This window comes from Heterodontus francisci, chromosome 1 (assembly GCF_036365525.1).
Source record: "Heterodontus francisci isolate sHetFra1 chromosome 1, sHetFra1.hap1, whole genome shotgun sequence".
In the NCBI taxonomy this organism is placed as follows: Eukaryota; Metazoa; Chordata; class Chondrichthyes; order Heterodontiformes; family Heterodontidae; genus Heterodontus; species Heterodontus francisci.
In genome coordinates this window covers 152,490,380-152,510,837 of record NC_090371.1, presented here as the reverse complement: position 1 = coordinate 152,510,837, position 20,458 = coordinate 152,490,380, and the positions used below count along the sequence as shown (strand labels likewise).

The 20,458-nt window shown below is 41.9% G+C and overlaps 1 protein-coding gene across 6 annotated transcripts in view; it reads right to left on the bottom strand.

Moving 5' to 3' along the window:
• Nucleotides 1–20,458, bottom strand: part of ccdc149a (coiled-coil domain containing 149a) — a 184,651-nt gene that overhangs the window by 39,402 nt on the left and 124,791 nt on the right. For 5 of the 6 annotated variants that reach the window (XM_068037349.1, XM_068037329.1, XM_068037359.1 and 2 more), the window contains 3 exons: nucleotides 17,843–17,987; nucleotides 12,960–13,036; nucleotides 3,188–3,292 (listed from right to left, as the gene is read on the bottom strand). In XM_068037349.1, the coding sequence (XP_067893450.1) occupies nucleotides 3,188–3,292; nucleotides 12,960–13,036; nucleotides 17,843–17,987 (327 nt within the window). The remainder of the gene's footprint in view (nucleotides 1–3,187; nucleotides 3,293–12,959; nucleotides 13,037–17,842; nucleotides 17,988–20,458) is intronic. The other variant, XM_068037339.1, reaches the window with a different exon arrangement.

Here is a 20,458-nt window from a genome sequence, read left to right as displayed (position 1 = left end):
TAGGCCAGACCAGGTAAGGATGGCAGATTTCCTTCCCAAAATAACATTAGTGAACCAGAAGGGTTTTTACGACAATTGACAATGGTTTCATGGCCATCATTAGACTAGCTTTTTTTAAAAAATTCTAGAATTATTAATTGAATTCAAATTCCAAATTTGGCCATGGTGGGATTCGAACCCAGGTCCCGAGAGCAATACCCTGTGTCTCTGGGTTACAAGTTCACTGACAATACCACTATGGCACCACCATGTGCCTGTGTGATATCTAATTCTGTCACCAGGTATCTGGGAGACACCTGTATCTCCATCTTCAATGGCCATGCATTCTGCCACACGTGCTGATCTCCATTGCTTCCTCCGCAGCAGCAGTCAGGGTGGCGATTGCTGGAGGCCAACCCCAGTTCTCTGCTTCTCCCTGCAGTTCTATGCTCTCTTCTGCAAGGAGAGAAAGCAGAGAGTTATGATTGTGAGAAATGGAATGTTTTGAGATAACATTTGTGGAAGGTGATTGTGAGGAAAGGATGTGAGATAGCAATAATGAGGTGATAGAGGGATGGGTGGAGCTGCAAGGTGTGTTGGTCTGAGGAGTGCTGTGCAGGAGAATGCTGGGCAAGTCAGAGAGAGTTGGGGTTGGCACTTGAATGTGGTCCATCATTCACCTTTCCTGCCTTGATGAGGTCACTGAACCTCTTAACACTGTATCCATGTTTGAGGTACCACACTGGTGCTGACTTCCTGAGCTTCAGAGGCTGGCCTCCTCCTCCGTCCACTAGGAAGACTATCTCTGAGGGTCGTTACAGCCCTCAGCATGACCTCTACGGATGCCTCAGAGAACTAGCGGGGGGGGGGAGGTGAGCAGTCTTCCCACGTTGAAACTTCATCATTGCACTTGCTCTCTCTCTTCTGACAGTTCTATAATGGTTGTGATGACAATCCATACCTATTTAAAGAGTGAGGCTTGAAGAGTCAGGTGTGGGCTGTCATCACAACTGCCAGCTCCAATTGGTCAGGAAACCCAGAATTGGGATGCTAATACCGCAGCTGAGTTAAAAGTGCTACTCCACTAACTTTTGGGTTCCTGACCCACTGCCGGCCTCCCCCACTGCGTGTGGCTCTAATTGTTAAAATTCTGTCCATCTTCTCTGCCTCAACCACTAATCCTGAAAGTGAATTCCATAGCCTCACAGCTGTGAAAAAAGTTTCTCCTGCCCTCAGTTCTAAATCTCTTGCATTTAATCTTTGACTTATGCACCCTCCCCCATCCCCATTCTTGAGTCCACAACTACTGGAAACAGTATCCGTCTATCTAGTCTGTCCCATCCTTTCATAATTTTAATACTTGCCCATAGTTTGTTCTGTAGTCACAAAAAAACGACTAATTTTTCAAGTATTCCTTCATATTTAGAGTTGCTCCTATCATAGCAACCTAGTGAATCTCATTAATGAAAACAAGAAATGCTGGAAATACTCAGCGGGTCTGGCAGCATCTGTGGAGAGAGAAGCAGAGTTAACGTTTCAGGTCAGTGACCGTATTTTAGTGAATCGCATTGTTCCTTCTGAAATCTCAATATCCTTCTTATATTGTGGAGCCAACATACTGCACATAATACATGTGGCGTGAGTTATTGAGGTCATGGAGAAAGTAGACAGGAAGGTGACCAAAATGATATCCTGTATTAGGACTCATAGTGATTGGGATAGGTTCCACCAGTTGTGGCTATTTTCATTAAAGATACACAGGCATATAAAATGTTTCTAAAATGATGAAGGGATTGGAAGCACTCCAGATTAATTTGTTGAAAGCAAAATACTATGGATGCTGAAAATCTGAAATAAAAACAGAAAAGTGCTGCAAATACTCAGCAGGTCTGGCAGCATCTGTGGAGTGAGAAGCAGAGTTAACATTTCCAGTCGGTGACCTTTCATCAGAACCCTGATCATAGGTCACAGACTAATTTGAAATGGATACAGATGGTAGGACTAAGGTTCTTGCATTTATACGTTTCGGCAAAAAAATTAGATTAAATATCGGTAAACATTTCCTCCCAAAAGGTGAGGGACAGAAAATGGCATTTGAATCCCTGTCCATAAAAGTACTGCATTATTGAGCTAAGGCCAATGCATCAAAATACTAATGACATCAAGGTCCTGTGGTGGGATGCAGGATGTTGCCTCGATTCTCTGTGCACTGACTTCTAGTTCTTATCCATGTTACAGCAAGGAAGAATCAAGTGGAGAGATATGATTACATCCACAAGAAAAACAACTATTCAGAGTGTCATCCAGGGATGCTCTTACGCATCTTCGGCTACTGATCAACAGTAGCATTATTATAGGCATTGTCTGCCTCCCCTAGTAGCTGGCAATGGTGCATAGGGCAGGAAGAAGGAAATACTATATAAAAATAACGATCTTTACCTTTTCCAAAACCAAACCAAAACAAAGTGCACATACACATACTAGTTGCATATCTCTGCATATATCTCAAAGTGCTGTTCTTTATGGGGGTGAGGATTGGGTGGTAGGGGTTGGGGGAAAGCTGGGGTGGAAGAGATTAACAGTTCATTTTGTTTTCGTACCCCTAGTAATATTAGTCTTGTCAATGTTTTAAGAGAATAAAATCCTGCCTGTTGTGTCAGCACTGAATGATATGATCTGTTCAGTTGTGTCACCACCGAATGATATGACCTATTGAGGGCCTGTCCAGTGGCTTTACCCTAGAAATTATTTTTGGTAGTATTAGCGTATGAATTACATTGAATCTATAGCACAGAAACAAGCCATTCAGCTTAACTAGTCTATGCCAGTTTTTATACCCCACAGAAGCCTCCTCCCACTCTAATTACCTCTTCATGTCTGGCCCCATATTCCTCTACTTCCTTCTCCCTCATAAATTTATCAGGCCTCCCATTAAATGCATCAATACATTCTGCTTCAACCACCCCACATGGGAGCGAGTTCCACCTTCTCACTACTCTCTGAGTAGTGATAGAAATGAATGATTAATGTGTTTAAGTGACACTCCCTAGTGTATTATATTACACAAGAGATTAATCCATTTAAATAAATAGGTTAATGCTTGTACGTATAAAAAACAAGGCAATGCCGCACAAAAGCCTTAAGCACTCACCAGCTAAGATCATGAAGTAAATGCCAAGCTTTCATTTCTTCAATTTTTTAGACTCACCATTCTGCTGCAGCTGCTGCTCAATTCCCACAAACATAGGTGACTTTGTTCTTAGATCCACAGGTATGGCAGCATCAGTTAACGTTATAGTCTCCTTCCCTCCTGCTGCCACAAAAGGATGCAGGAAATAAAATAAAAAGTAATTGCAATATAATTGTTCATAATGCAAGCGTTACAAATTATCATTTAAAACTACTTTCATATTTTTCAATCTAAGAGTGATGAAAATCATGTATCCATTATAGCACAAATAAAAAGAGGTTTTATTTAAATGATGCACATGAACACAAATCAAATAAGATGTCCCAATAAAGTTGACACAAAAATATCAGGAATTATTTTATTCCACATTTATTTAAATAAGTTTATAAACTGTACTCTATGGTGCTGATTATTATTTCACTGACTAGACAATGGACCAACAAATCCAAATTTAATATTTAAGTGAATTTTCATTTAATAGCACCCAGAATATATCTGACAATGCTCATAGTTCTTCAGGTCTAGATGTTAGGGTCTGAAGTTCTGTTAATAGATGTTGAATACCTGGTAGTTCAAGGTAATAGGGTAAACAGGTGTTGGGTGTTAATTAGTTAATTGTATTGAAATGTGTATATATAAAGAGCCAGCCAGTACTGGCAGTGGGTTGTTAAGAGTGGAGAAGTAAGCTTTGTGGCAAGCAATAGTCTCTACCTAAGCTTCCTGGTCTCAGTGACTTCTTCACAAACAGGCTTGGAAGTTCTATAACACTGGAGTCACTTAGAATAACCTTAGACCCCAGACATTCTTCATTCACACCTAGTGGTTCCTAGCTAATGGCCCAACAGTTCATAGTGTCATGATCCTGTTGTTTTCTTTTTTGGGAAATATGTGGTGTGTCTTTAAGATAGCAAAGGATCAGTACTGCTTTAAGTAAAGGTGCATCTTGGTTGCCCTGGATACAACCATTCAGAGACCGAGAACAGGACATACAATGTTGTGATTGACTTTTGAAGCTGGCTTTGCAGAGACACACAGTTAACAGACTGTTCTGGCGCATGAAAGAAATGAAGGAAACAGGAAAGCTCTCCCCTCAGTCTATATAAACCCTATTTGTTATTCCCTCTCAAAATTCTGAAAAATCAAGCCAGGTTGATTCTTTTGAAAGTGGTAGCAAATTGTGTTCATGGCTGGAAAAGAGCAACATTTCAACTGCTGAACAAGACTACTGACTATCCTACTGCTGAAGAACCTTTTTATCCCATCGGATAACTGTGAAGACTTCAAGCAACCTTGGACTGTTTCTACATTGGGAAGATTCCATTTTGGCAGGAACGTAAATCAGCAAAGACTATATTGCTATTCTATTTTTTTCCGGGCAGCTAGACAGTAAACTTCTGATAGTTTGGATATATGTTTGCGAATGCGGGAGTTAGATTTTTAAATAAGTTATAAGGTCTGGTTTATCTTTGCAGCGTTTAGGATTGTAGTTTTTTTCTAATAAACAGTTAATTTGTTAATATCTCAAGATATCTGGTTTGGCTCACCTCAATTCAGGAATTACTAGATTAGTTCAACTCGCCTGTGTCTTTCTTTGATTTGGGAAAGCTTTAAGATATATGTTATGCGACCTGTGGAGTGACAGGACTGAAGTGACAGTGCGTTGCTCCCACCACAATCAGAATCATATATTTTGATTGGGGGCTTTGTCTTGAGCGGTCGGTCCATAACAATAGCATTACCTAAAATGTGTTCTCATTCTGCATCGGTTCAGTTAATTGAGATAAATAATATTAACTATTATAGACATAGAGATAATTTTACAACTTTGTGATCTAAGCAGAGATTTTCCCACCGGTAATGCATATTGGGAATTTGATTTTGTACCCCTACAGTTTTCCAAGCAATAAAATTAATAGATGAAAAATCAAGTGGGCAGAGGGCACACTCCTAAATTACAATATGTACTTTCATAGTGTTATGTTCTACACCAATAGCAAATATCTGTAAAATTATCCTTTCTGTCTGTATTGTTTAGTGTTTTCACTATTCATTTCTTTTTCTCCCTATGCTGCTTTGACAGTGCTGTGCACTGGTCAACTGGGAGGACAGTCAGACACGACAGTAGTGGAGGGCGACCTCACATTTTTCCTATCATGAGGAATCACTGGGCTCTCCTTATCATCTTTGTATGACTGAGGTCAGTAATTTGCAGTGTGGAGAATCTAGGGTTTTAATACTCAGTACTTAAACTTATTCATAGCATGGAAATTTGGAGATTATAATCTGGATTCAACGTACATTTTTAAATTCATTACTGTGATTTTACAATGCCACTGTCCATCTGGCAGATGAATTTTAATTTTAGTCCATTGTATTTATGCAGAGGGAGTGCAGTGTAGATTTACTAGAATGATACCTGGACTCCAAGGTGAAATTAAGGGGTGATCTGATCAAGTTTTCAAGATATTAAGGGGAACAGTTGGATTAGATTGGAAGAAACTATTTCTGCTCGTTGGGGATTCTAGGACTAGGAGGCAAAACGTAAAAATTAAAGTCAGATCTTTCAGGAGTGAAATTAGGGAACATTTCGTCACACAAAGCTTGGAACTCTCTTTGATAAACAGCAATTGATGCTAGATCGACTGTTAATTTTAAAACTGAGATCGCTAGCCAAAGGTACTAGGTGATGTGGGACAAAGGCGGGTATAAGGAATTTAGGTTGCAGATCAGCCATGATCTCACTGAATGGTGGAAGAGGCTCGAAGGCTAAATGGCCTAATCTTATTTTTATGTTCCCATACCATAGCTGCTGAAAAGATGTATCCAATGTCAGATTAAATTTGCCCATTTTGTAGGTCAATAATAACATTGTAAAATTTAATTTTATGCATGCAAATTCTCAATCAGCATAGTACAAGCAAAACCTACTCCCTAATCCCACTGAGATATTGTAGCTCAGACCTGTGGGCAGCAAGGAAAGAGAAGAAATGGCATTACCGTGAGAAAAAAAAGAAATTGAATGTTAATAAAATAACTTAATACATTGGATAATCGATTTAACATATTTGTTTCACAGTTTCTACTAAATTTTCAAATGACTTCATTAGCAGTACAATAACAGTTTATTCACAGTGCACTAATGGCACAGATTAACAAGTATACAAATGACTTAATTCAAGCACTCAACAGTGCACTGCATACTATGTGCAATGCTAATGATACAAGACCTACAATTAAGACAATGGCCTTCATATCATCCTCCAATCCCCAACGACGGACAGGAGGGGGTCAGGTGGGTAAAGACTTAAATAGGGGGAACATACCTGCCAGCATTTTTATGGCAGTGAATATCTGGGCGGCTGAGTCTCCCACTGGAGAGGCAGGACAGTTCATTAGCACATTTAAATCGGGCTCCCACAGAGTACTGGGAACCTGATTAAAAACTCACTGCTGCTGCGTGGGTTTCCCAGGGGTCAGGAAACGAGGTCGTGAAAGGGAGGCAGGAGTTGCCGACTCGGCAAGGTGTGTCACAAAACTATTTTTTTCTCCTCTGATTAAAACAATGTGCCTTTAAAAACTAAGGGGCACAGTATGCCAACTGCACCTGTTCCTAGGCCACAGCAGGAGAGTGAGGAGGTCACATGATGTACAAAGAACAAAGAAAATTACAGCACAGGAACAGGCCCTTCGGCCCTCCAAGCCTGCGCCGATCCAGATCCTCTATCTAAACATGACGCCTATTTTCTAAGGGTCTGTATCTCTTTACTTCCTGCCCATTCATGTATCTGTCTAGATACATCTTAAAAGACGCTATCGTGCCCGCGTCTACCACCTCCGCTGGCAACGTGTTCCAGGCACCCACCACCCTCTGCGTAAAGAACTTTCCACGCATATCCCCCCTAAACCTTTCCCCTTTCACTTTGAACTCGTGACCCCTAGTAATTGAATCCCCCACTCTGGGAAAAAGCTTCTTGCTATCCAACCTGTCTATACCTCTCATGATTTTGTACACCTCAATCAGGTCCCCCCTCAACCTCCGTCTTTCTAATGAAAATAATCCTAATCTACTCAACCTCTCTTCATAGCTAGCGCCCTCCATACCAGGCAACATCCTGGTGAACCTCCTCTGCACCCTCTCCAAAGCATCCACATCCTTTTGGTAATGTGACGACCAGAACTGCACGCAGTATTCCAAATGTGGCCGAACCAAAGTCCTATACAACTGTAACATGACCTGCCAACTCTTGTACTCAATACCCCGTCCGATGAAGGAAAGCATGCCGTATGCCTTCTTGACCACTCTATTTACCTGTATTGCCACCTTCAGGGAGCAATGGACCTGAACACCCAAATCTCTCTGTACATCAATTTTCCCCAGGACTTTTCCATTTACTGTATAGTTCACTCTTGAATTGGATCTTCCAAAATGCATCACCTCGCATTTGCCCTGATTGAACTCCATCTGCCATTTCTCTGCCCAACTCTCCAATCTATCTATATTCTGCTGTATTCTCTGACAGTCCCCTTCACTATCTGCTACTCCACCAATCTTAGTGTCGTCTGCAAACTTGCTAATCAGACCACCTATACTTTCCTCCAAATAATTTATGTAAATGTACTGTAACTTTTGACTGTGTGTAAAAACCAGCTTCAACCGGTTTGAACTGAGTGACACCAGCGAAGCGTGCTTGCCTTGAAGGAAGAGAATTATCTCAGCAGAAATTCTACAAAGAGCTACAGGTTGTGTTAATTGCCTAAGAAGAAACAAAACCCTTTTGAAGAGAACATTTGTATTGCTGGAGGTAGCAAAATTCCTTTTCTTTACTTCCAATCTAAGAAGTCTTTGCTTCAAGATTGACTCTCTTGACTATGTTTTCTGGAATTCGCAGTAAAGTTTTGACTGAAAGACTACCAATTTTAAAATCCCAAATATAGACCTGTCATTATACTCTGTGTCGAAAGAACTGTGTGACGCCTGTTGCAGCCGAATTGCTTTGAATGCCTATCTACTGAAGGACTGTTTCGTTGAGTCTGCCTGGAGACTTCGAGTGGCATCTGATCGTTCTAATCTGGACACCTCATCATCCAGGAACGTAACTCACAAAGATTTACAACCCAGTTATTTATTTATTAAGAAACAGCTAATTTTTTTGAAAAACGCTATTTTTAAAACCGGTTAACTGTTAGATGTTGAATGTATGTGTGTGAATGGGGGAGTTAGAATAAATAAGAAGTTATTAGGTCTTTAGACATAAATTTATCTTAATAGTGTTTAAGATTTGGTTTATTGATAAATAGTTAATTTGTTGTTGTTTAAAGATACCTGGTTTGGTCTGTTTTATTCTGGGGGTTACTAAAGTGTTTCAATTTAGATAATTTATGGTCGGTGGGAAAACTTCAATAATATGCTGTGACCTGTGGAGTATTGGGACTGAATTGACAGTGCATTACTCCCGTCTCAGTCGTAACAAATGCCTTTTTCATCTTTCCTTGTGGACCAGGAGGAGCAGGAGTGTACCCTCTCAGACCTCAGGGAACAATGTTTTTGAATGCTCCAATTGTTTTGTTTGTAAAATGCATACTGTATAAGGAGGTTAGGTGGGTTGTCATGGTAAACGTGTAAATAGTAGTGAGTTCCAATGAAGGGTCACTGACCCGAAACGTTAACTCTGCTTCTCTTTCCACAGATGCTGCCAGACCTGCTGAGTGGTTCCAGCATTTCTTGTTTTTATTTCAGATTTCCAGCATCCGCAGTATTTTATTTTTATTTTAGTGTAAATAGTCTTAGTCATTTATAAATTAGATTCTTCAAGGGCTTACCATATTTGTAAGTATGCAAGACTGCAATAATATTTCTGTTTTGTCAATTATTTGAGTTCTACAAACAATGTAGTCGTTTAATGATCAATTTAAATCTGATCTGGTATTATTGTCATGACATCACCACGGTGCTGATAACTCACACATGTGCTATGGCTGAGAACTGTTGCAATTTTCCAAATGTGTAGTTGAATAATGCAAACTGTTTCAAGCTGATTTAATGGATCCAGGCCACACTGGAGTGATTCTGCATAACTTACAAATAGGCCATAAAAGACTACAATAAAATGCTCTTCATCCACATTTAAGTTATCCCCTTAGGCAATTTATCTGGATGAAAGCAGAAAAACAGCAGAAGCAGCAACAGTCATCCAAAGCAGCACCAGCACTAAATGGCTCCAATGGCAATGGCTTGAAAGATTTCCTAAAAATTGTGTTACCAGGATTGTAAATGACTCAGCTTACAATCATCGTATCCAAAAGGAAATCCTGACCATCAGCGTTGGCTCTTCCTCCTCCTGACAGAGCTCCGCATACCAATTCAGAGCACCAGTAGCAGCAGCAACAACACTTATATCCATATAGTGCCTTTAACATTATAAAATGACCCAAGGTGCTTCACAGGAGCATTATAAAATATATGATACCAAGCCACATAAGGGGACATAATGTCAATGTCCAAAAGCTTGGTCAGAGGTGGGTTTAAAGGCATGTCTTAAAGGAGGAAAGGGAAGAAGCGAGGCAGAGAGATGTTGGGAGGGTATTTCAGAGTTTAGGACCTAGGCAACTGAAGGCACAGCCACCAATGGTGGAACGATTAAATTGGGGATGCTCAAGAGGGCAGAATTAGAGAAGAACAGGCATCTCAGAGGGTTGTGAGCTGGAGGGGATTACAGGGATAGGAAGTGGTGAGGCCATGGAGGAATTTGAAAACAATGAGAATTTTAAACTCAAGGCGTTGCTTGACTGGGAGCCAGTGTAGGTCAGCATGCATTGGAATAGTCAAGTCTAGAGGTAACGAAGGCATGAACGAGGGTTTCAGCAACAGATGAGCTGAGACAAAGGCAAAGTCACGGAGGTGGAAATAGGTGGTCTTAGTGATGGCACAAATATGTGGTTGGAAGCTCATCTTGGGTCGAATGTGACACCAAAGTTGTGAGCAGACTAGTTTAATCTCAGACTGTTGCCAGAGAGAGGGATGGAGTCGGTAGCTTGGGAACATAGTTTGGAGCAGGGACCGAAAACAATGGCTTCAACCTTCAAGATTTAATTGGAGAAAATTTCTGCTCACCCAATACTGGATGTCAGATAAGCAGTCTGATAATTTAGCAACAGTTGAGGAATCAAGAGAGGTGGTTGTGAGGTAGAGCTGGGTGGCGTCAGCATACCTGTGAAAACTAATACTGTGCTTTCGATGATGTCTGAAAGCAGTGAAGAATCCTAGCCATTCTCAGTGCAGGAAGGAGAATAATCCAGCAAAACCCTTTGATCACTGAGAGAAGCACACAGGAACAACAGCAGATTGATAATCTCAACAGAAAATTTAATCACAATCAAAACTGCCAGATCAGTTTCCACCTCCTACCCATCTGAAAAATGCGATAAAACCTTGCTCCCTCCCCTCAAACAAACTGAGCAAAGATTAATCTTAAATAAACCTTCTCCTCTCCATGAAGCATGTTCCAGGTCCCCCATTCCCAGTTGTAACCATGTTGACCCAACCCTCATCAGCACCAAGGAGTACTTAGACCTGGACCCTCAGTTCTGCAAAAAAGCAGCATCTTGGACCACCTCCACACCCCACCACCTGCAACCACCCCACCACCCTACACCACAATTGACCAGCAGTTTGAATAGACACTTTCAATTTTTACCAGCTTTCTGACTATGAGACATTACCCCTTCATGGAACAATATGTTGACCGTAGACAACCCATAAGATTGCCATGATTTCCACCTACCCAGTGTACAAGGACTAGGGGACATAGTTTGAAGGTTTTGGGCAAGAGATGCAGGGGAATATGAGGAAGATTTTTTTTTACAAAGTAGTTAGTAATTACCTGGAACTCGCTGCCCACAAAGGTGGTGGAAGCAGAGACAATCAATGACTTCAAAAGGAAATTGAATGGCCACCTAAAGGAAATAGACTTGCAGAGCTACGGGATCGAGTAGGGGAGTGGGACTGACGGCACAGCTCTGTGGAGAGCCGGCATGGTCTCAATGGGCTGAATGGCCTCTTTCTGTGCCATAAATGACTCTATGACTCTATCTTCTTCCCATTCTCTCTCTCCCATCTCCAGTCCCCTTCACTCTTTTCCCACACCCCTCTCTATTTTCCCTCTTCTCTTACTCTCCTTTTGTCTGGTTTCTTGTTCTTGTCCTCCTATTTGCCTCTTCCCCAAATCCCATTCCCTGCTTTGGACCAACTGACGATACAGCAGATCTCTATCCTGATCCCCCACCCAAAATAAGCAAACAAAGGCCTTTCCCATGCAATGAAGGATCTGTGCCTCACCTCTGCAGCAAAGCGATTATTCCCTCCCAAAGCTTCAATAAACAATTTTGGCTCTTCCCCATCCCTAACAAGGAAATCAGACATAAGACTGCTTCAGCTTCCTCCACCCACAGTATGGAAAACTAATCTTTACCCTTTCACATCAGAAAGCAACACATGTCTGTTCTTCCTCCAATCCACCCCACCAGGAAATGACAGCTATTTAATGCTTCCTCCTCTCTCCCTCACATCAAGCTTAAATCCTCTCCTCTGCCAACAACTGTCCCCCAGAGCAGAGAATCATTCTACACAACCTCCACAGTGATGGAAATGGCTCTGATCCAGTACAACCCGCCATCCACTGAAAAGAAAATGAATCCTGGCCCATTTTAACCTCTTCCGTGTGCAATCACTAGTTGTTGCAATGGAAAAAGAATTGTTAAAAGATCTGGAGGAGGACTGAAGGAGGTACTCAGTGGGTTCAAGTGAGCACTTCCCAGATGAGTGGGGCAATCCAAGCTGCAGTACTTCTATGCATGACCAATGATGAATTACAGCAATACTAGAACAGACCAGGGTTTGTTCACTCTGCTCTATCAGAGAATGGTGTAACACACAGGCATCTCACAAAAGGGAGAGAAAAAAACTATCTTTCTCAGATTGGAAAGCTCTTTGTGTACATTAATTTCCTTCCACATTCAGAAACAGGATGTTCCACAGCAGCATCAAGGGCAGTTCATATGGCAGCTAACACTATGATCCAGAAATTACAGCATGGGATACTGGAATGGGAACACCTCGCTCATTCAGTTGAAGCTTCATGCTCTTTCATTTTAGCAAAAGTGTTGACACTTAGAAAAATAAATGGGTTAATGTCTCCACTAAAACAGCAGAAAGCTGAATTACACATGACTGTTTTAAGTATTCATACGTGTGTATTCAATGGCATAATTTCAGGGCCTAGATCTGCTGAAGCCAAACTTCAAATATGTATTCAGCTGTGACATGGGAAAAAGTACAGGTCACCATGTAATGTGTCGCATCACTAACTTCAGCAACTGTTTTGCATACTTAAAATGAATCCTGGCTGAAGACAATGTGGAACCAAACATGCCAAATACATCCTCAAAACACCTCCAGAAGCAAAAACACAAGAAAGGATTGCCAAATAGTCCAGAAATGTTAACAGTCATGAACAAATATAAATCACACAGAATAGCAATTTTCTAATGTCAATTGGAATAACGTAATAAACTGTATTGAGAAAAGTAGACTATTTGGTGATATCTCACTCAGTTGTCAAATTTGCTTGCACATTTGACCAGAATCTAAAGCAATTTTAGTAGATTAAGGCATTGCAAAAAATACCTATTTTGGACTGTTTAAAGATTTAATCAAGAAATATCAAACTGGAAATGGCTGCAACAAAATGAACATTAAAAAAATGAAAATAAGATTCCAGAGGATGAAATTCACCTGGAAGACTCCACAAACCAGAAACTTCCAAAGTTCTCAGTTTTTTTTCCAATTCAGCCACACGATTGCCCAGAATTCTGCAGAGGTGAGAATAATTTCAAGGAGAGACTGTTGAACAATGCTGCCTTCAATATATTCATGAAGAGATTTATACATTAATTTTGCCCCAAGAAAGAAAACAAAACTGCAATATAACAATTAAAGTTTGGTATCATCAGCAAATTTTGAAATTTTACTCTGTATTCCAACATCCAAGGGGGAGACGGTGACGTAGTGGTATTGTCACGGAACTAGTAATCCAGAGGCCCATGCTAATGCCCTGGGGACATGGGTTTAAATCTCACCAAGGCAGCCGGTGGAATTTAAATTCAATTAATTAATTTTAAAAATCTGGAATTGAAACCTAGTCTCAATAATGGTGCCATGAAACTATCAACTTGTCGTTAAAACCATCTGGTTCACTAATGCCCTTTAGGGAAGGAAATCTGCCAACCTAACTTGGTCTGGCCTACATACGACTCCAGACCCACAGCAATGTGGTTGACTCTTAACTGCCCTCTGAGATGGCCTAGCAAGCCACTCAGTTGTCAAAGGCAAATAGGGATAGCAACAAATGCTGGCCTTGCCAGCAATGCCCACATCCCATGAAAGAATAAAAAAAGTCATTTACATATATAAATAAAAAAAAAGCAGTGGTTCTAGCACTGAACCTTGGGGAGCACAACTGTCTACCATCCTACAGTCTGAAAAACAACCATTATGAAAAGCCATAAAATAAGTGAAGGCATAAACATCTGCCAAACTATAAAACACTTTGCGAGTTATTTGGGAAAAGGGTGAAAAAAGGCAATTCCATGGGAGATTAACTATTACATAGAAATGACAGCATGGAAACAAGCCACTCGGCTCAACCAGTCCATGTTGGTATTTATCCTCCACATGAACAGTATTCCTAATACATTTATCTGCTATTTTAGTGTTGTCTGAAAATCTGGACACCACTCCCTCTAGCCTTATATCACTGAATTATTTATATTAAGCACAGTGTGCAGAGCCAGAGTGAGTTACAGCCTGCATCCAATCTGACTTTTAAGAAATATACAAACCACTTCAAATGCATTCTTACTATTTTTAAAAACCTCATCAGAATCCCATGATGGTAGTACAGCCTTATATTACACTTTATGCCAATTGATTCGATCTGTAAGTAGTATTTTGAAATATTGTAATAGCTTCATTATTTCAGAAAATAATCCAAAAACTTTAAGAGCAAAGTTTAAATAACTATAGAAGCATACCATCCTTCAATAACATAATATTGTTAGAAAAAGATGCATTTTTCAAAATTAACTCAGTGATTTTCTTTTTGGCACTGATGTGATGCATTTTTCAGAAGGCCTATGACCTTGAGACTGTGTTTTCATTAATACTATTTAGCAAGATAAATGAAGCTTGTTATAGTAATTGTCAAATTTGGTATTTTCTACAGTTTCTACAAAAGGATTCAGTACAAACGGTACATAAATAAGTAGCACAGGTATTAGTGCATCTGGGCACATAATAGGTAAAACATCTCTTTCCAGTTGTTAACAGGATTTACTGCACATTGCGCTATTTGTGGCTGCATGGTTACAGCTTAGCTTCTGTAACAGGATTTTGCCTCTTTAGGCTAGTATATAAGCTGAAAATGTTATGATAACCTGAATCAAATGATGGATGCCATTCAATTATTTAAATCTAAAATGACTGTTAGACGACTTGGGCGGAATCTTCCTGGTCCCATGGAAATGGGGTGAGATGGGACTGGGAGTAAAATTTGAAGATAGTGCATCAGGACTGCTCCCTTACATGTTCCGGCCTCTGAGCGATCTTGTCAGAGGCGGGGTTAATGTGACAGTAGCTATCCGCCCCGCAGCAGTGGGGAGGCAATTAGGTCACTTTAGGTCCTAACTGATGGCAAGATGCTGCTGCCATCAGGACTTCACCGACATAGGGCAGCCCCTCCCCCCCCTTCCCGGTGAGGCTGAAACCTGACAGGTACCTGGATGCGGCAGGCCAGGGAGCCAACTACACCTCCTCTCAAACCCCCTATCACTGAGCCATGGGGATCAGAGGGCCACAGCTGAGGCCACAAGCAATCCTGTGTAGGGATTCCCCCTCCACAATGATGGGTTGACATCTTGAGGCACTTTTGCTGTCCCCTACATGCTTCAGCAACACCCGCCTCTCCCCGTGGGACTGCCTGGCATCCACAGCTGCGGGCTCTCATTGAGCCTCCCATCTCGGGAACCTGCTCACCATCACTGAATTGGACGGCGGATGCGAATTGGCCACATTCTGGCAGATCGCAACACCGGTTTTTTTTTCTTTTTTTTCCAAGGTGGCCTTTATACCCCAGGCCCCTTTTATATTTTTCATGTCGAGGGGGCCTTTATTCCTCAGGCCCCCTTTATATACATATTTACAAAAATAACTTTATTAAAAACAGAAAAATAAACCAAAACACAAATTAAAATGCCATTCTCGGCGTCGATGATGCACTCCAGTCCCTGCGGTGCCGACTGGTCGTGGAAGGCCTCAGGCGTGCCGGCGGACACCGCATGCTCCCTCTCCAGGGACACCCAGGCACGAACGTAACCGCGGAAGAGGGGCAGGCAATCGGGGAGGACGGACCCCCCAACGGCCCGCAGCCTGGACCTGTGAATTGCCACCTTGGCCAGGCCCAGGAGCAGACCGACGAGGAGATCCTCCTCCCGGCCCACACCCCTCCGCACCGGGTGCCCAAAGATCAGGAGCGTGGGACTGAAGTGCAGCCAGAACTTGAGGAGCAGCCCCTTCAAATACTCAAAAAGGGGCTGCAACCTCGCACACTCCGCATATATGTGAAACACGGACTCGTCCAGGCCGCAGAAAGTACAGGGGGCCTGGGAGTCCGTGAACCTACTTAAAAGTCTATTGCACGGGACTGCCCTGTGCAACACCCTCCACCCCAGGTCCCCGATGTAAAGGAGGAAGACTCCCGCGTACAGAGACCTCCATCGGGGTTTCCCCTCGCCGCCAGATGGCAACGCGGACTGCCAGGGCGTGTCCGGCCGGCTGACGAAGGCAAGGAAGTGGAGAGTGTGCAGGAGCAGCCCGTACAGGAAACCACTCCGCACCGATTAGAATGGCATGGAGGGCATTCCCGAGAGGCGGCCCGGGTTGTGCGGGACCGGCTCCCGAGGAGGGTTTCGGGGTCTGGGTCCGATGAGCAGTTCCGGCCGAACGGGGGTCAGCTCGGCTGGGAGCGCTCCGCACTCCCGAGCCCCCTCGCCACCCGCAATGAGGGGCGTCCTGGGGGTTTCGGCTACTCCTCCGCACGCCGGACCGTCCCTGAAGTCGGCCACCCGGACAGCTGAGGCGCTCTCCTCTGCCGGTGGGGGAGCGCCCAGGCTGGAGGCGACCATGTTCCAGACTCGGAATAGATCCCGGTAAAAGACAGGCAACTCCCTCAGAGAGGCGCAGCTAACGGACTCCACCGGGAGCTGCGTGTCGTCTTGCAGGCAGTGACACTGGCGGAAAAAATACGTCGCCAGCGCACACCATCTGGGAGGACGCTCAATGTACAGGTATCTCTGCAGGGTCGCGACACCGTGCGGCAGCCGACACCATTGAGGTCAGGACCCACTTTTGGTCCTGACGGCAGAAAAACTTCAGAGGTTGTAAGATTCCTCCCTTTATTTTCTTCACAGCTATTAAACCTATTGATTTAGGTGTAAATAGATACTACGTTTTCAACTTGACAGATGGTGTGTCAATGAGTGTTGCAATTTATTGGGCATGTACACGTAAGTGTTAATTCAGGTAAGATTCTAAACAAGGGGCAGTGGGTGCTCTTGTTGATATTGTGGTTTAATTTTTGAGAAGATAAATCTGCACTGCTGCCATATGCCAATTATCATTCTTTTGGTCTTCAAAGGAATGAGGGATATAAAAGAAGTGGAGCTCTGTGTTTTTAGATCATACTGACTTCCGAAGAATGTTCAGAATAAAGAGCTCCCTGAGTGTTCAACTTTTATTTTTGATGTGCAATTCCCTACCTCAGCAATACAGCAACAGACGTTTTGTTTTACTTCAAAAGACTGAGCGTCTAACTCACTTTTCCATTAGGCATTTCAAGTATATGTATACCAAAAGATTCTGTCTTTTACTGCATCGTATGTCTGGTATTTTTGCAGCTATATATATTGTTTTAGGACTGCAAATATATTTTATTTGGTCTGTCGAGATCTGATTTAAAGTACAATATTTTCCACCATCCAAGAACTGGAGGACATATTGGGAATCCTACATAAATCCAGTCGGCAATTTACCACAAATCGATGGAGCGACTACATGTAGGTTACATTATTCCTGAAAGGGTAGAAAGCAAAAGATGCAAGATCTCAGATTGTAAAGAAAATTACAATACAGAATTTGAAAATACTGTTTCAAAAGCCTGGATTAGAATATGTCTCAGGAGTTCTTTGCACAGATATTAATATTAAAAACCACTGAAGGCAAGTAATACAGAAAGATCCAGCTTGGACAGGGATCCAAATCATCCCATCCTGTTTTCCATTTTCAGGACATTTGTTCAGTTGGGAGATTAGGGCAAGGCTGTGCTTCCCAATGAAGAACCTTTATTCAGTTTAAAAAACACCAGCTTTGCAACTTAGTAATCAGTTCAGTGGCGACAAAGCATTAAATCTTCTATCAAGACAATAATACTATAATTTAATAGCCTTGTTTCTGGGAATAATATAACAATGGTAATAACTTACGTATCTGTAGCAACAGAAAATCAAAAGATTTAAAACCACAGCATGAGTGGCTCTCTATTATCAAGTAAATGTAATACATGCCTGTTCGTCTGCCTTTGGTGCTGTAGGACCATGTTTTTGTCATGAATTGTCTCAAGTAAAGCAGACGCCAATGATTTCAGATCTGAAATGGACTGTGGAGTGGCTGGCAGACTACAACCGTGATCTTCCGACAATAGCTCCTGGACTGTAGCCAAAATGCATAAGATAACAATTACATTAATTGCAGGGAAGAAAAAGCAGACACTTTGGGATTTAAGTTCCTCTTACAAATTTTAGCAAAGTCAGTAAATACAAAGTAGAATTTTCTGTCTTTTACCTTTTAATAACCTTTTTGCTGAAATTATTGGCTGGCTTTTCACCCCCTTTGTGATCAATGAATAACTATAGAATTGTAGAGTAAATTCACTGATCCTGTGCTCCCAGTCGACAGCTGTACTCAAAAGGATCAATGGGTTGCAGATAGGACTACAAAAATCACTAGTTTTCTGATGCACACTCTCTTTGGGTACTAGAAGTGGGAGATAATTAAATTACCTTATAACTGAACTGCATCACAGTTATTATGCATTTCAGTATTGCTGGTGCATCGCAGACTTAATCAAGGATAACCATCCTACAACACTTCTTTGTCGACATCACAAGTAGCTTTTGGTAACTGGGACACATTCCCCTTAGTATTAATTATCATCAGACCAGTTCTAAAACTCATCAAAATGTTACATGAGTCAGTCTCACAGTTAGAAATATATTTTGTAAAAATAATTTTGCAAAACAGCCTTTAACAAGCTGCATGCTACATCAACTTTAATTTTCAAACAGTTCATTTTTTTTTAATGCAGCTTCGCCAGACAGGGTTGACCAAAAAAAATAATCATTTTTAATAATTGGTTTCAGTTTTGATTGTTTCCAAGTTATGATGAGTGGGGCTGGTGGCCTTTCAGCCATTTTCAAGTCATTTGAACTGCAAGGGTTTGACTTTTCCCCCTCTTCTGAAGGTAGCGATTTTTGCTGGGCTATGTCTGGCACACAATGCAAGTGCTTATTCTCATTTGTAAACATGAATAGCAATCACAAATAGGCAATATGGGAAGAAAGCACGGGTGGAGGTTTATAGCTGAGTCTAATTCTGATTTTACGAAACACACGCACATACATGCTTTTTAGCAGAGGTTGTCAGATAGAAATGAGAATCAGGAACACTGGCGAGCCTCAGGAATGGTGCCATGAAACTATCATTGATTGTCGTAAAAACCCATCTGGTTCACTAATGTCCTGTATGGAAGGAAATCTGCTGTCCTTACCTGGTCTGCCCTACATGGTGACTCCAGACCCACAGCAATGTGGTTGACTTTAACAGCCCTCTGAAATGGCCTAGCAAGCCACTCAGTTGTCAAGGGCAACAAATGCTAGCCTTGCCAGTGATGCCCACATTCCATGAAAAGAATAATGAAAGAAAAAACTTTATTCTTTAATCTGGAGAGGTTGATGTAAATGTGCAGTGTTCACTGGTGCTGAGTAGGGACACAATTGGCCAGCTAAGCACAGATCAAATATCAAACTTGGAACCTTTCTGTGGCTTCATAATACAGCCTACTTTGAAATTGTCCATCAAGACAGTTTATTAGTGGACTATCATACAAATATGAAGGTGACTAAGAAAATGGAAATTATCTAAAAGAATGTAGAAAATAAAAAGAACAGTGGCAAATGTAATTTAATCCTGAGAAGTGTGAAGTGATGCATTTTGGGAGGACTAACAAGGCAAGGGAATATGTTTTCTATGTTTACAATGGATGGTAGGCCCCTAGGATGTACAGAGGGTCAGAGGGACCTTGGTGTACTTGTCCATAGATCACTGAAGGCAGCAGCACAGGTAAGTTGGGTGGTTAGGTGGTTAGGAAGGCATATGGGACACTTGCCTTTATTAGCCGAGGCATAGAATATAAGAGCAGGGAGGTTATGATGGAGCTATATAAAACGCTAGTTAGGCCACAACTGGCATACTGTGTACAGTTCTGAGCACCACACTATAGGAAGGATGTGACTGCACTGGAGAGGATGCAGAGGAGATTCACCAGGATGTTGCCTGGGCTGGAGCATTTCAGCTATGAAGAGAGACTGGAAAGGCTAGGGTTGTTTTCTTTAGAGCCGAGAAGGCTGAGGGGGGACATGATTGAGGTATACAAAATTATGAGGGGCATTGATAGGTTAGATAGGAAGAAACTTTTTCCCTTAGAGGAGGGGTCAATAACCAGGGGGCATAGATTTAAGGTAAGGGGCAGGAGGTTTAGAGGGGATTTGAGGAAAAACTTTTTCACTCAGAGGTTGGTTGAAATCTGGAACACACTGCCTGAAGAGGTGGTAGAGGCAGGAACCCTCACAACATTTAAGAGGTATTTAGATGAGCACTTGAAACACCGTAGCATACAAGGCTACGGGCCAAGTGCTGGAAAATGGGATTAGAATAGTTAGGTGCTTGATGGCCGGCACAGACACGATTGGCAAAAGGGCCAGTTTCTGTGCTGTATAACTCTAATATTCCAAAAGTAAACAATTTAATAGGGAATAATGAAATAGTTTTTCAAAATTGCACCCTTTCAACTGTATAGGCCAATACCTTTCACTGACTGCACTTTCTCACTCGTATCCCACATT